At 48.5% G+C, this 16,335-nt stretch overlaps 5 protein-coding genes across 5 annotated transcripts; 1 reads left to right on the forward strand and 4 right to left on the reverse strand.

Annotated features, from left to right (window-relative positions):
* Nucleotides 1–271: 271 nt before the first annotated feature.
* Nucleotides 272–2,187, forward strand: BUR1 (serine/threonine protein kinase, CMGC, CDC2/CDK sub; the record flags this gene model as incomplete). Its single annotated transcript, XM_058506648.1, has 3 exons — nt 272–1,008; nt 1,058–1,249; nt 1,302–2,187. The coding sequence occupies 3 exons, from the start codon at nt 272–274 to the stop codon at nt 2,185–2,187; spliced, it is 1,815 nt and encodes a 604-aa protein (XP_058357378.1).
* A 2,449-nt stretch (nt 2,188–4,636) lies between these two features.
* ONS95_013021 (uncharacterized protein) lies at nt 4,637–7,303 on the reverse strand (the record flags this gene model as incomplete). Its single annotated transcript, XM_058506649.1, has 12 exons — nt 4,637–4,686; nt 4,735–5,015; nt 5,115–5,384; nt 5,448–5,588; nt 5,638–5,717; nt 5,766–5,842; nt 5,892–5,934; nt 5,984–6,013; nt 6,062–6,238; nt 6,359–6,722; nt 6,781–7,041; nt 7,089–7,303. The coding sequence occupies 12 exons, from the start codon at nt 7,301–7,303 to the stop codon at nt 4,637–4,639; spliced, it is 1,989 nt and encodes a 662-aa protein (XP_058357379.1).
* Nucleotides 7,304–8,599: 1,296 nt separating this feature from the next.
* ONS95_013022 (uncharacterized protein) lies at nt 8,600–9,511 on the reverse strand (the record flags this gene model as incomplete). Its single annotated transcript, XM_058506650.1, has 1 exon — nt 8,600–9,511. One exon carries the CDS (start codon nt 9,509–9,511, stop codon nt 8,600–8,602), a length of 912 nt encoding a protein of 303 aa, XP_058357380.1.
* A 116-nt stretch (nt 9,512–9,627) lies between these two features.
* Nucleotides 9,628–9,855, reverse strand: ONS95_013023 (uncharacterized protein; the record flags this gene model as incomplete). Its single annotated transcript, XM_058506651.1, has 1 exon — nt 9,628–9,855. One exon carries the CDS (start codon nt 9,853–9,855, stop codon nt 9,628–9,630), a length of 228 nt encoding a protein of 75 aa, XP_058357381.1.
* Nucleotides 9,856–12,205: 2,350 nt separating this feature from the next.
* On the reverse strand, nt 12,206–13,620 carry ONS95_013024 (uncharacterized protein; the record flags this gene model as incomplete). Its single annotated transcript, XM_058506652.1, has 4 exons — nt 12,206–12,765; nt 12,815–13,350; nt 13,401–13,536; nt 13,602–13,620. 4 exons carry the CDS (start codon nt 13,618–13,620, stop codon nt 12,206–12,208), a joined length of 1,251 nt encoding a protein of 416 aa, XP_058357382.1.
* Between the last annotated feature and the right edge of the window lie 2,715 nt (nt 13,621–16,335).

Below are 16,335 nucleotides of genomic sequence, written 5' to 3' on the forward strand. Positions count from 1 at the left end.
TCACTAGCGGCGTATCTGCACAGTATCAACGAAATGCAACACTTGGGAAGATAAACCTCGACTGATGCTTCTCCTTGGCCAGTTCTACCTTCACCTATCAAGCACCACCGATTCAGAGAACCAACTCGTGTCCGCCAGTCAATGAACAGAAGCACCGAAATCTAGTCGCAACTTTGCGCATCCGACTGCTTCGGCTCGGCTGCGATATACGAACTGTCGACTCGACTCCGGATCCGTCTTAGAATCACACAAGCATCTTCCAATCTCCAAGATGGCGACTCCAGTTCACGCAGATAGCCCGCAGGGCAATGGCATCTCTTCGGCTGCGTTCGCGCAGCAGCATATACGCGATTCCAGTAGATTTGTTGGTTGCTCGAAAATCAACGATTATGAGATGTTGGGGAAGCTTGGAGAAGGCACATTCGGAGAAGTCCATAAGGCAAGGTCAAAGAAGACAGGCGCCATCTTCGCGCTGAAGAAGATCCTGATGCACAACGAGAAGGACGGATTTCCAATCACCGCTCTGCGAGAAATCAAGCTTCTGAAGCTTCTGTCGCATCCCAACATACTCAAGCTGGAGGAAATGGCTGTGGAGCAGCATCACAAGACCGTGGATAAGAGGAAGCGAGCTATCATGTATATGGTCACCCCGTACATGTCTCACGATCTTTCAGGCCTGCTGGAAAACCCTCAAGTCAAGCTTCAGGAATCGCATATAAAGTGTTACATGCTGCAGCTGCTGGAGGGGGTCCGATATCTGCACAATGAGAAGATCCTTCACAGAGATATGAAGGCTGCGAATCTTCTGATCGACAACAAAGGAATCCTTCAAATTGCAGATTTCGGTCTCGCGCGGCATTATGATGAAGAAGTACCGGTTGCTGGAAAAGGTGGAGGTACAGCCCATCGAGATTATACGACACTTGTTGTAACTCGGTGGTATCGACCCCCCGAGCTACTGTTACATCTGAGAAGGTACACGACTGCGATCGACCTATGGGGAGTGGGGTAAGTTAAGCCACTTACGAAAGTGTGTGCCAGACTAATATGGCAATAGCTGTGTATTTGGAGAAATGCTCGTTGGAAAGCCCATCCTTTCAGGAGACAGTGACCCCAATCAGCTCAAAATCATATTCGACTTAATGGGCACTCCAACAGAAGATAACATGCCGGAGTTCAGATCATTACCGGGTGCTGAAGGCCTAAACATTCAACCACATCCCCCCACCTTGGCAAAGCGCTTTGCACCGTGAGTTTTCTGGCCTTGAATGAGATCGAAGTCGTTATCTAACAGAATGTAGCTTTGGTCCTGGGGCAATTTCTCTGCTGAATGAACTGTTGAAGCTCGATTGGAAGAAGAGAACCAATGCCATCGATGCGCTAAAGCATCCTTACTTCACTACTGCACCGCTTCCTGCCAGACCTGGAGATCTACCGACATTCGAAGACTCTCATGAGTTGGATAGGAGGAAGTTCCGTAGTCAAAAAGCTGCTCCTCCGCCAGCACCTAAAGGCGGAACGGTTGGAATGGGACCTGCTGGTGGCTGGGGAGGGGAGGGAGGAAACGGGTCATATGGAAATGGAGATGCTCACAACGGCCATCGACACCACAATGGCAGTCGACACCCTCCGCCGCCTCACGGTGGATATCGCAACGGTGTGCCTCCACCACCTCCACAAGAAGAGCGCAGGCCCGCTTGGGCAAGACCTCGAGATGATCATCGGCCAGATACTAGACTCCCTCCAAGACCCCCACCTCCAGCGGAATACAGCAGGTATGATCCGCCGAGAGACGGGGGAAGAGACGGTGGCAGAGATGGCGATCGACGAGACGGTTATCGATCAGCATCTCGTGACCTGGATAGACCGCCGAGAACTAGAGGCGGACCTTCGAATATCGATACCTATATACCGAGTTACGGCCCTGACAGCGGTCGACCTCCGAGGGAAAGAGATGATCGACTACCACGAGATGACCGGGTGAGAAGACACGTTGAAGATCGTCGGCATGACAGGGAACGAGATGGTGGAAGACTTGACTATGACGAACGAAGTCGCAGCGGACGAACACGTAGCCGGAGTCGCAGTCCAATCCGAGACCGAGATAGAGATCGTGGGCCTCGAGATCGCGAGCCGCTAGACAGAGACCGAGAACGGGATCGAGAGCGTGATGTCTATCGCAGATAGTTCGGGAGTTTATATTTGGGCTGTCAGGTGCCAGTACAATGCGGATGGATGAGCACTCACACATGGCCGGCTGGTTCAAACGGCGTAAGGATACCTAGATTTGTAATACCTCTGGAGGCTTGCTTGAATTACTATACTTGCGGGCTTATTGGCATGGCGTTTGGGAGCAGTCTATGCCATAGTAGCTACTTTGAGATTTCCTGCAAATGACAAGACAAATTTGACACAGATCAGAAATTGTGTTTAGACACGACTTTCCGTAACCCAAAAAGCCCCAAAACACAGCATGAGCGCAGTTTGTTGACAATGTGGCCGGATTTAGCCGAAGACTTGGGTTTTCACCGATTCCAGAACTTACCTACAGACCCCACAATCAATAACACTTCCCTAGCATCGAAAAAAAATTTGTTGAGTGGACTGTGAAAAACAGGCGTCTGCAGCGTAAGCAATAAGCAATAAGTAACAGATACATACAAGTAGCAGGTTCACCTCCGAGTAATCAGCATACTTCTGCAGGCAAGAGAATAGACCAAGAAGAAGGAGCGAGAATCAAACCCGAGATACTGGACGCTTCTGTCACCCCCGTAATCAAGCACGGTATTCAAAGCTCCAAATCACATTTAAAGCTCAGAAGAGACCACCTCTGCCCTCGCACTATATCAGTCTCTCCACCTCTGAACACAGAGCGAGCCACTCCATCCTAGAGATCCTCATACTCACCAATCTCTCCATCAGAACTCGAGTTTCAATCTCTAATACTATAAGCTGTTCACGGCATATACGCCCTCGAATTTTCACAACAGTCTTGTCAGCTTTATCCATCCACCTAGTATAGAAATCGTCCTTTGCGCAGCGGTGGGAGCGCCCTGGTGGTTTTTGGACCGCGGGGTCGCATCTGGTGGGTCGATGAGTTAGCAAGGAATACAAAAGAACGACGAAACTTAGAAGCCAGCCATATGTTGGGGTGATCCAACAGCAGGGTACCAAAGGTGACATAGAGCAATGGCTTCGAAGTCCGGTATTTGCAAGCTGGGTTTGTGCACAGTTGGACCACTTCGGTACATGTTCAACATATTTTTAACGTAAAGCGAGCAGCTTGAAGATTTCGGAATGGCGTTCATTATGTGGAAGACTTTCCATAGCGAGGCTGTGCGCGTTGAAAATCTCTTTAACTCCTCTAGGTGGTTGTATTTGGCTACGGCGTTGGTGTTCTTGAGTGATTGCGTTACTTTTGTTCCTTGGACAAATCAACAAGATAGAAGGCTTCAAAGACTTGAATTTATATATCGAGCATGCCATTACTCATTCAGCTATACATTTACAATGCTATATATGCCCGAAAAGTGCCTTCAGATGTCCTAACTCTTATTATCACAAGAGATAGTAGTTAGACTTGAATTTGTCATAATACAATATAGGCATATGACAGCAGCTCTGAAGGGCCTGGCTGGAGATCATTTAGACTTGAACATAAACCACTGTTCTTCGGTGAGGAAACATCCCAATGAAATATCTATCATTTCTACCTCTATGACCTAGAAATTCCCAGAGCGCTAGAGAAACTTCAACCTCTGTTCCCTCAATCGGAACGAACTGCGGTAACGTGCATTGTAATCAGCTTACTCCTGAGGTGTACATTGAAATTTCTGGGATAGTGGTTCTCCATCCCGGATTATATACATATTTCTATGGCTATAATATGCGTCAATGGCAGCGTCTCACTGGATTCGTGGAGTACAATTAAAGTAAACCAAGTGGAATTGACTGTTACTTTACTTGTGAATCATGTCTAGAAAAGGGTCCGAGTCGAACCGACTGCCTACCCGCGTAATTTTCACAAAACAGAGAACTGATCTGCTGCATCATACCAATCATTGCCATACCCGTTGAACAGTTCCTGTCAACACAGCGTTACAGCTACAAATCAAAAAGATTCACGCCCTGACGCCAAGTATCGCACCCGCTTGGGAGACTGCCCGTTCTTTTACTTCACATGACAATGATAAACCTACTCCAATTCATTTGTTCTGTATGAAAGAACAGATCGGGGCGGTGGGAATGGGGAAATGATCAACACAGAAGAGAGACTTAGTATTGTTTGGATCTCGCTAGCCCAAGCGAGGACCTCTTCCATCCAGTTTTCTCGCAAACACTACAAGATTCAAAAGAGTGGTCGGATTATTTTGATAGCGTCGCTGAACCTTGCTTGAAGGAACAAGATCCTGTCCCTTTGCCGCGGAGTTCTAAATCCAAATTTCAAGCAAATTCACATTAAAAGAAGCGACCAGCAGTTGTATTCATTAATCGTCATTGGCAAGAAAACAACGAAAAACCTGAATATGGCTAGAGAGACAAAACTCAAAGAACACTAGTAAGCCCATCTAAAAAGCTCGTCCCCTTGCTCCAAAGAAACCAGCCACCGGGTCTGCCAGCCAACACATAAAAGTTATTACGGCAGGCTCATAAAATACGCTAACATCTTGGGATAATTCGGTGTTCCTAAACAATTCATCAGCAATCATCATTCACTTGAGCCACAATACTCACCTAACCCCGTAACCGGGTCCCAACCCTCCACAGCTTCAAAGCCCTGCGTCCCACACCCAGGATTCGTCCCATTCTTAATATCATTGAGCATGCTCGGATTACTGTATAGTGCCGGATTAAGGAATCCCAGAGTTGACTTCCCAGCATTGAGACGCTGCTCGTTGATGCGGTTAATGAGGGAGGCAAAGATGGGTGCTGAGGCGCTGGTTCCACCCGACTGGGAGAAGTCGTTGCCGAAGAAGACGGGGATGTTGTCACCGTTGGCAGAGACATCTGGGATACTATACGACACCAGATGGGTCAGCTAAATTCCTATATTTCTACTTGGGATTGATTCGTTCATTGCGTGGAAGCAAGTGGATGAAATGATGCATAGATACCCTCTCCCAAGACGGTTATATACTCCACCCTCCTTATCAAAGTTATCGTTTCCGTTATACGACTTGTACTTTGGCGCATGCTTCACAAAGTACGTTTCCAGTGCTGACTGCTGGTAGCTGGGTGCAGGGTAGAAATTGCTAAATCCTCCTCCAGAGGAGTATGCTACACGGTAAGGCTGGCCGAGGGGATCATTGCAGGCGCTTTCCGGCTCGTATACGGTGCGGTTGGCATACACTTTTGTGGCGCCAACGTTGGTGATGTAGGGACAGCTGACATTTATTAGTAGAATGGGAGATGTAGGGGAGGCTTGAATGGCGCTGACTCTGACTTACTTGTTTGGCCATGTTGGGCTGAAAACTGTAGCTTTGCTTCCGATGCATCCGTTTGAACCAGGTCTGAATATGGGACCGGCGACTCCAGAATCTCCAGAGGCCCAAATTAGAGACACGCCTTGAAGGCCAAGCTTCATGTATCTGGGAGGTATCTTAGTCAGGTACCTGAACCGGTGGACTGGGAATATACTCATCGCATTGCCTCTTCTGATAGTATTCCGGCAATTCTGATTCTTGACCACCATACGAAACGGAGATCACATTCGCGGGCTATATGCTGTAAGTCAAGGTATATACAAAGAAATTACAGCAACTCACTTTGTAAACGCCACACATCAGCTGGCCTTGATAGCCATCGGTTGTCCATGGATTGGGATAGACTGGATCCAGACCCGCTGCGAAGAGATCAGTAGCTGCCAGACGCGAGAAATACATGGCACCTACGATCATTTCCTGTCTCTCCAAACGCTGAGTATGTACAATAAGACTACAGGTGTCAGTCTGCCCTCGCGGACACAACACATATATCAACTTACCCCATCCAATGCATCGAGGAATGTATTGAACTATAGACGTCAGTATCAGGTCTTGCTTAACACATAGTGACAACTAACTCCACCACCAACACTCGCCCATCCTGTCCAATACCAATCATCAGTCTGATACAGCGTAATATTTTGCGGCCAAATCAATGGATAAGCCAGCTCAAAATCCAGCGCCGACTCTCCACCCCCAAACCACGCATCGGGTTCCGGCGCCTCTGCCCCGTCAATTGCAGCGAGATTGGGATGCTGTATTCAGTAGAAAATCAGAAATGCCATATCTGGAATGTTTGGCGGGAAAAAAGACATGTCTCCTGAAAGTCATGGAACATTCAGAAGATGAGAAGAATGGACTCGCCCAGCACCTACCGTTCCTTTCGGAATATACTTCGTAAAATTAGCAAAGAAATGATCAAGATCCTGCTGGGCATAAGTATCGCCGGTCTCGAAAATGCCAAGTGCGTTATCCGCCCTCGGTTTACCCCCAGGATATTCTGGTTTCTGAGGAACGCCGTAAAGTGCTCTGATGCAGGCTGGGGTGATCCAGCGGTGGCACATCGACAGCTCGCCTGCTGCCATTGGTGGGAACCCTTCGTAGGGATCGACTTTTTTGCTGGGGCTGGAGATGCCGCTGAAGGTGCGAGAGGAGAGAGCGCGTTTTCTGGGAGCAAATAGCTTGATTCCGGGAGTTATGTAGTCGATGTGGGTTTGGATTTCCTCTGGGAGGTGGTAACTAGATAGCGTTAATCGACATATGCTTCAATGCAGATGGAGGGAGAAAAAAGAGATACCTTTCGCATGCTGGACTAAGATGACCCTCAACATGCTCGTAAAGGTGGTATTTGGTGTGCAGCAAGCCCTCGGCCTCTTCAGTAGTTGCATCAAAAGCCAGCCATCCTCTGTTTTCTGAGTGCGTGATTCGCTGAGCGTTAATGCCAGAGGTAGTCAACCATGCGGTAACCGCATCAACGGTCCCTTGGGTGGGAGCGAATTTCCGAATGACTTCTTCACTTGTCCAGTGTCTACCGTAATTGGGCGAGTCTGGATGAGATCTCGATAACAATAAGCTTGAGAAGTGGCCAGTGTAGTTGAAACCTACATGTCCATGAGATAGTCATGACCGTACTCCAGATTCTGTTGCTTCAGACCAATTCGCATGGGTAGAATAGCTGTGGGAGAAAGCTGCTCGCGTTTCACCCATTGCTTGGCTGAAGTCGTGTCTCGTCTCTCATGAAGTACATGAGATTTCGGCACAGCTGCAGCCTGGACAAAGGGGGCGATGCACAAGGCAAGTCCGAGAGATAATAGAAGCATCCTGGATATACCAGTAGCAGGAGAGTTTCTCGAGATGATAGAAGACTAAATCAAGAGAAAGAGGAGATATTTAAGTAGAGGGAGACCTTGCAGTGAGAATCTTACGGACCGTTGCATACATTGACTACTCCATTCAGATCTCGTGCTGGTTTTTGAACGACATTGTATCTTCAATCGCGAGCCGTTGAAGTTGCCAAGATAGATGCGTACTCTCTTGCTAAAGGCAACAATCACATTTGATGAGATACTGACGGGACCTACTCACAAGAGGTAGGTGTAGTTCCACCAGATAGCGGATGCTGGAGTCAATGCAGGTACACAAGCACATGCTACGTGACCTCCCAAGTTCAACAATAGTGGGGGAATTTCTGCGACAGTGCAGGGCAGACTTACCCCTCTTCACTTGGCCGCTCAAACGTTTCACCAAATGCTGTTGAGGCTTGAAATTGCAACGAATTGCGAAAGATGCATGAGCGAGGAGAGTTCCCGGCTCAAGTCAACGGAATCGCGAAACGAGTGCAATTATTCGCGGCTGTGAGGGGTATTTCGTGGATTTCTGTTGGATTTCATGAAAGTCCGTGGAATGATGACTAGCATATCGAGTCTGTTGGTATCGAACATCAATCCATGAAGCGCAAGAAATACGGCCGAGGGTGGCGCCGTTTCCGTTGACATGCAACGAAATGTAACACAACGCCAATGCTGGCAGCCACATGGAATTTGACAAGAGATGTCTGAATAAACAAACTCGCCAGGGCCATTGATAATAGCGAAAATAATAGCAGGGGCTGGCATGGAATCCGTATACCCATTGTAGGACGACGAGATATGCTTCCATCCACGACCTCGGCGTAACCTGGGTAGCTCCCGTGCTTCTGAACCTTTACATCCACCATCGACCGCACAACAGCACTGCGAGGCTCCTCACTCAGCTGGTGAGCGTCGTTCTTGAAAGAGAGGAAGGTGTGAAGACGCAAGTTTGCGATGCATGGAACAGAAGGAGGGCCTCGGAATACGTGGCTGTAAAGAAGAGGTAGCAGCAACCATAAAAACCAAATTCCAAGGACAAGTCTTGAAAAGCTCGAAGGTCTAACAAAAATCTTCATACATGTAGGGTATCTATGAACCAGTCATCACAATGCAAAACAAGCCATCATAACTCAACACAACGCAACAATTGGAGACCAAGTGCAGTCTCCAAATGTACGAGATCCTCCCCAACCAACGCCTAGCTAAAATTCTCACAGTCAGCCTTGGCCGACCCAATTGCATGCCACTTCAGCAATCATCATTGGTTCAATTCCCATTAGATAAATGACCATTTCTTATGGTTCGCATGCTGTCGCCCATGGTGCTTTTGTCATCGGGTACTTCAAGCTCGTTCCCACCCGGCTTCTTCCCAACAAGGACTTTGATGTCCATACCGAACCCTTGCGATCTCCGCTGATCTTGTGCTAGGGCCCGGATAGCCTTCGCCACCTCTTTGCAAAGTTTAGTGACTTCCTCGGGTTCCCAGCCGAGCTGCTCGACGAAGACTTTGAGGCATGCTGCCTCTATGCCGTCGTATAGTACGGATAGGAAATGCATACCCGTTTTCTTTTCCTCACTCTCATCGGGCCAGACTCCACAAGGAATCGTCTTCGTAACAACGGAAATATTCGTGAAACCCGCTGCTTCTAGAACCTGTGGATCTAGATGAACAGTAGTCATGGGTCTTCCAGCCAACCTGGTTGCTTCTACAAAAGTGTCAAACCACTTGACGACTATCGGTTCATCAGGGAAGTAGTCCGGCAAGGTGGTGATCTCGAGATCCACCACTTCTATGAAGCCGCCGGGTTTGATGGCCTTGTACGCCTCTTTGTAGACTTGATTCCAGTTTGCAAATGCCCCAATCATGTTTCGAAAGTGGACCAGATCAAAGCTGTTAGGGGTCCATGTCCACCCACCGTCATACTCGGCATCGTCGATTTGAAAGTCCATATTGCATGGTACTGAAGTTGGCTGAATTTTGGCAATATCAGTCCCAGTCACGTCGGCACTTGGGTATATTTCAGCCATAGCTATGGCCCATTCTCCCGTCCCAGTCCCAATGTCTAATATTTTTTGAGGATTTTGGAGAGGAGCCATCGAGAGGCGACCACCCATAACATCAAGGAAAATATCATGTAGCATCTGTAATCTTCCCTGCTCCGCATCGTCGTTTGGCATGCTGTAATTCTCGCAGTAACGCCTCTGGTGGATAGTCAGATATTCGATATCAGTATCGTATAAGGATTGGGTGGAGTTTCTGTATGGAAATGGTCAGTCATGCTGTAAGTTATTTCCTAGATGTTGAGTACTTGCAGTGTATCGCTTTCTGAGCGCGGCTGATGGAATAAAGTTCTGGCAGCTTGGACCCGGTACCGAACCAGGTCGGCTGCAAGATCTTCATCGTCGTCCATGTCGTCGTCGATCTGGTCTTCATCTAGGACCAAAGGCAGTTCTGTTTCTCGGGTTGGTGATGAGTGGTTGGAGAAAGTATGGCGCTCTTGCTCACGGTCCAATTGTGCCATCTTCACAGAGCAACTTCGTCGTCTTAAAATGTTGTGCCCAATATTTGCTACCTCGGTCTATATCTGCCCCTCCTAGCGTCCGTGTTGACTTGTAGCTGTGCGGCAAAGTTTGTCATGACCACACCGAAAGTGGTGGGAACGTTGTCAAATTTGGAGGAAGCAAAGAGTATCCGGAACAGTATTTGAGCCAGCTGAAGAAGAGAAGATTATTTAAGGTTTTGAAGGGACATGACATGACAGGACAGGACAGGACAGGACAGGAACCAAGAACCAAGAGAGGGGAAGACGGGAACTTGGGCGGCGGGGGGCGGTGACTGCTCCCAGTTAGTCCCAATAGTGAGTAGGTAAGGCAGTCTTGATGCGGCGGACGCGGACCTAAGATATTCTAACAAAAGCTCTGAAGAGCAACGCGCCAGTGCCGGCTGCAGGCTGAGAGTTCCCAGTTCCCAGTGACACGATAGCGGGATTTGGTCGCCAGTTCCATGCTCTTGGGTAGCCGGACTGTGCTGCTAGCCTGCTACTGTACTGTAATTTACTGTAGCGGCAAGGGCAAGAGCAAGGGCAAGGGCACGGGAAGGGCCCAGAAAGGCAGTGTCAGGCTAAATGCTGCAGGTCCAGTCCAGTGCAGTGCAGTGCAGTGCAGTGAATTTGTTGGTGGCCACAGGCGAGGTGAACAGTAAGGGGAGGAGAGGAGAGGAGAGACGAAAGGAGAGGAGATGAAGAATGTGGAACGAGGGGAGAGCAAAGATAGGCCCGCCTGGATAAATACCTAGTACTTTACTGCACCGTACCTAGCTAGATACCCTATCTAGTTGCAGAGGAGGGGAGGCTAGATCAGGCCTGCTAACAATGAGGTGAGGTGAGGTGAGGTGAGGTGGTGATACCGCCCACAAATCCGTCCTGAACTGGAGAATGGTCCGATATCAAGCCCCTTCCATCTCCCCATCCTTACGAAGTTACCTGAGGTACAGTACAGTAGTAAATAGGGTAGTAATAGTAATAGTGCTGTGCTGTACTGTACCCGACCGTACCGTACCTACAGTACTGTTTCGTCAGGATTCTAGCCAGGCTTGAGTCCGTGCCCACTGCCCATGCCCACCCCTGGACGTGAAAGGACTTCGGACGCTAAGAGCGCGAAAGAGAGTGCAGTGCGTAGCGAGGCAAGTAAATAGGTGGGTGAGTGAGTGAGGGCCCGACTCGGAATGTATCGCAGCCAGCCAGCCAGCCCTGAGCCTTGCTCAAAAGAACAAGAACAATACTGTAATGGCAGGGGAGGAAACGTTCCGTTCTCCGCAGATCCAGGCGGCCAGGCAAGCCCCAAGAATCCCTGAATCTGGCTGTTCGAATGAGCGTGCAGTGTTGAAGCCAGGGGACCGGCAGGTTGTGACGGGCTGCAGGATGCTGCATCATCCCTCTGGCCAGTGCGAGGTCGACGGTCAAACTTACGCTGAAGACGTGGGGGCGGCCTGTGCCGTGATGGAAGTGAAGCGAAGGAATCCCAACGAAAGGATGCCGTACTGAGGACATGGACATGATATGCATTCAGCAAGGAGTCACTTCACAACGAGCCGGATCGGCTCGAGGCGGTCGCTGGAAAAGACATGGGCCCCAGATAAGTGCCAGTAACAATGTTGGGCGGGATTGGAGTGGAGTGAAGTGTCAGTGGTACATCTATGTCCCCCAGAGTGATGTCACAACGTATGAATATTACAAGAGAATGAGTGCGTGGGTAAGTGCAAAGAGGAATACACTACTCAAGTCCAATAACTCAGTCTCTCACCATCCAGTCCTTCGAGAATCATTGTTCGTCATCGAAGGCCGACGCCTGACGCCCGCTCGTCCCGGGTAATCGCATTCTGGGACATGCAACATCCAGGATAGTACGGAGAGGAAGCATTCTTGTATGAATTCAGCTGCCTGCAGGCAGCTGCAGCTACACATTCTTAAAGTCCGTTCTTCGAAGTCAATGCATCACCTCCCCCGTAACCGGTAAGCCAACATCAGCTTCCTTGCACATGAGGTCGAAACTCGGCTCAACCAATGTTTGGAGAAGCCTAGGAGTCCAGATATCAGACGCCGGCCTGTTTTTCCTGCCCATACTTGTAGCTATACATGTCAACATCACGCCATTCATACCACCGCCACTGTCGTTTTACAAGCGAGTGAGTAAGTGCTTTGGAAGCTTGTAAAGCTAGGGATTCAATCGATGTCATTCTTTTCACCGTCTATAACGCTGCTCATGGTGCGCGGATTAAGCTGCCAGAAAATGCCCATGCATGAAAGGAGCACATGCCAAAAGCCAGATCGTCGGGAACATGCTCTACCACGCTCTACTCTACTTTCTTTCACTCTAAGCGTCTGTCTTCCTCTTCTTTGCCAGGGTCATCTTGTCGTCGCTATCGACAATCATGTTGTCATTGATGTCCTCAACCAACTCGGTGGAAGCAACAACCTCGGTTCCAGTAACTGTTGGGAAAGGTGTCAGGACCTTGGTGATATCACCCCACCACTTCTCGCCAAATCTCTTGTACCAGTCAACGGTGATGGCCATTCCGTCCGAGAAGCTGGTCTTTTGTTCCCAGCCGAGCTGTCTAAGCTTGGTTCCGTCTACGGCATATCTGTGATCGTTGAACGGACGATCGACAGTGTGCTTGACCCACTTGTGGAGCTCTTCCTGTGTCGAGTGGGAGATGTCGAGGTAAGTGAGGAGCTTGGAGCACAAGGTCAAGTTGGAGATCTCGTCGTAAGAGCCGACATTATAGATCTGGTCCATTTGACCCTTGTGGAGAATGGTGTCAAACGCATCTGCAGCATCTCCTGCAAAGAGGTATCTTCTCGTTGGGGTTCCGTCACCATGCAAAACGACTGGCTGACCGCGGTGGAGCAACAAGCTGAATTTGGGAATAATTTCTTGCCTCAAGTTAGCAGCTGCTAAGCTAATTGGGAATTGGGAACTCACTCTCGGGGTATTGATGTGGGCCGTAAACATTGTTGCTACGCACAATAATCACGGGTAGCTTGAAACTCTTCTGGTACGAGTGGACAAGCATCTCTGCGGCAGCTTTGCTCGCTGCGTATGGGTTCGTTGGGGCCAAAATGCTGGTTTCCAACAGATCATCGGCATCGTCCCTGACCTCTCCATAGACCTCATCGGTGGAAATGTGAATGAACTTCTTGATTCCGACCTTCTTTGCGCTCTCCAACAGGACGTGTGTCCCATAAACATTTGTGTGTGTGAAAGCATATGAGTTACCAAAGCTCAAATCGACGTGGGATTGTGCGGCGAAGTGGAAGATGGTGTCAATATTGTGACGCTCCAAGCAGTCCATGACCTCGGAGGGGTTGGTGATATCTCCATGGTAGAATGTGAAGTTCTTCTTGTCTTGCAGGACCCGGGTATTGTTCAAGGACGCACAGTAGTCAAGCTTGTCAAAAGATACAATGTTGTATGCGTTGGGATAGGTCAAGGTAAGATGTCGTACGAGCCAGCAAGCACTGGGGCAATTAGCATTGTTTGTTGTCACGCTGACACCTAGGACACTTACATAAATCCTGCTCCTCCTGTGATCATAATATTTTTGACGTCTGGTAGCGGCTCGTACTTGGTGCTTCCAGTCAAGACTGGCGCATCTTTCCAAACACCAAAGTCCTCGAAGAACTTGTTCTGCCCTGAACTTGGAGCTGTGCAATTGTCAATGTCACTATTCCATCCCACTGTGAGAGAGCACTTTTGCGCCGCAACTTACCTGTTCCGTTTGCGGCCATGATGAATAATTGGCGCTGGCTCGAAAGTTTGTGCAGAATGCGCAGGAAAGTTGTCCAGTTACCGTGCTCGGGTGCGTAGAGAGATGAAGGCTGGTGATACTGAGATAGTTTTGAAGTGGAAACCCCTCGACAGGCCAAATCCACACAAATTGGGCGGAGAAGAAAAGGGGTGCGCGAGTTCACCGCCTTCAAATTCGCTTGAAGGTCAACTTGATCGGCCGCGCTGTCAACCACGAAATCGGGATCCTGAGTCAAGCACAGAGCAGCGTTTCAAAGCACAAAGCTGCAAAGAAATCTGTTAATGGTGAGATTGTCAAAAATATGTACAGCCAACATTATTTACTTGTTCCGTTCCTCCAGACAGAGTTGCGTCTGCGGCCTGCAAAGTCAGAATTGCTTGTGGCTGGTGGTGGCTGGTGGTGGCTGGCAACAACAGTTTAACGAGGTAATTTACAGTATAATTATTGGCTAGAAGGGAAAGGGAGGGGCTAACAGGTGAGAAGATAAGGGACCCCTCAAGCAGCTGGAACAGCGCTACGATTCGCCTGGTTACTCGAATGGCAAACCCACATTGACATGGAATACGAGGCTGTCAGCACTGGATAACGCACGTTTTACGAAGTCATCCAGTTTCTATTCGTCGCATGAGTTCTTCGTATCCTGCTCGGAAACACCAGTTCGCCAGGTGTCCTCATCTTCCACACATTTGATCATTCCAGGGGTTAGAGTTATCATTTCACCAGCGACATGGTAACTTCCTGCCTAGCCTAGCATACCTTGCATACCTACTTACTCTCCCCCCCTTTAAACAAACGTTAAACCTTATTAAAACTAGGCCTTGTGTGAGTAGCTAGCTAGGGTGTTAATCTAATAATTCTACTGATTTTTAGCCTTAAGCAGAGCTTTAAGTGTATCTTAAACCTTTTAAAGCTACTTTTACTTTTATAGTTAACTAGAATCTAGCTTATACTTTAAGCCTATTAAAAGAGGTAACTACTTAGAAAAGGCCTACTAGGACTTTAGCCTACAAAAGTCCACGTTTAACGTTTGTTTAAAGGGGGGGAGAGTATCAGGATTAATAAGATAATACAGGTTAGTTAGCAAGTTGCCAGATTGTCAAGACTCTTGCTGACCTTTGAAAAATAGTCGACATCACCGCCACTAGCTTATACAGTCGTTGATGTTGTCATGTTATCGCTCAAGTCCAGCAGAATTATAGCAAGCCATTTCTGTGGACTGTGCGTCAGCGTCGTACTCAGCTGCGCAACATGAGGATTTTCAACAAGGTGGAAATGTCAGATGATGATTTGAGAGACCTGATTGGGTCCCACGTTCTCCACCTAATAACGTTGGAGTCGGGCATAATGTAGTGGGAAGTCTAAAAAGCTGAGACGAAATAGCTCCAGGAAGGTGTGCGAATAGAGATGCTACTACTGAACCATCAAGAGGAGCCTCATAGTTCTTCACAGACTGTCTGGCGGTTCGTGAGCCCACAGGAGACCTTTTGGAGGATTTTGACCGGGGAAATCGTCTGAAATCTACCAGGCTCTGGAATAAAAATGTTCAGATGAATCAGATCAGCATTTGGATGAAACCTCCATGCCTGCCAAGCCTTCCAAGTGAAGCATCTGAAAGTTTAGAGGAATGAAGTACGAAAAGGAGGGCGGCCATGGTCGCGTGGCTAGAAATCTCCCTTGGATGAGTCCCGCGATGTTTCACAGCCCTGAAAATCGAGCGTCCGAGAATGATAATATGAGTCGCCAACAGAATTGAATCCTGCCTAACATAGATCTGTTGGAAGCTTAATGGGCTGGAAAAATGAATTTCAAGAAATCATGTCGAGCTAACGGAAGGATTCTGGATACCTGCCGATTTTGCGTACCGGTGACTAGGTAGATAGATGAACGCAGTTTACTTCAGGAACCTACCTCACGGGAAGTAGCATTTCCTCAAATCTCAAGCAGGAGGCCGGTACTCTAGGGGCGCAGACTGTGGATTCCGTGAGAATCAGATGCTCGAATCCGCGTTGTGAAACGCAAGAATAAAAGTTACTTGAGAGTATTTCATGCTCATGCTGCCAGTCCAGTCACACGGGGGTTGAGAGCAGAGGTCCGAGATTCCCGCTGTCCCGCCGTTATTTGCTGCACGTCAAGTTACATGGTAAGATAAGCCAACCACCTTCAATAAACTCAAGGCTGTCTTGATGCTCAGTCTGGTGTATTTGACTATCAGGCCAGCCTGGCCTCAAGAAAGCATTCAACCCAACTCCATTTCATGTTGTTGGTGTGATGTGGGGTACTACACAAGGTGTGCTGGTATCAAAAGCTTAATGGGTACTCGACGGGGCGATAATTGAAATTGTCGTGGTCCAAATCCGTCAGTGACTAATGGACTTTTTTGGGTAGGCTTGATGTGATATCTGTAGGAAGAAATGAAACATTGGGCATTATCAAATCTTGTCGAGGCAGTCCAATCTACTTCCCTACCAAGCCCCAGGCCTCATGGCAACCTCATAATAAGTCATTGAGCTCAAAGAATGCCAGTACTGGAAGACTTATAAGCCCCACAGACGAATGTTCGATAGACATCTGGAATGCGAACACTTGAGGTTATGGAAGGCGATAAACAGAAAAGGATGGATAATCGAGAATAGGAGGCAAGGGATGAATTGTGGTCATTACTGCTTCTGAGCCATAGATAGTCACTCCTTGCTTG

This window comes from Cadophora gregata (assembly GCF_030347475.1).
Source record: "Cadophora gregata isolate MNR1 chromosome Unknown scaffold_7, whole genome shotgun sequence".
Lineage (NCBI taxonomy): Eukaryota > Fungi > Ascomycota > Leotiomycetes > Helotiales > Ploettnerulaceae > Cadophora > Cadophora gregata.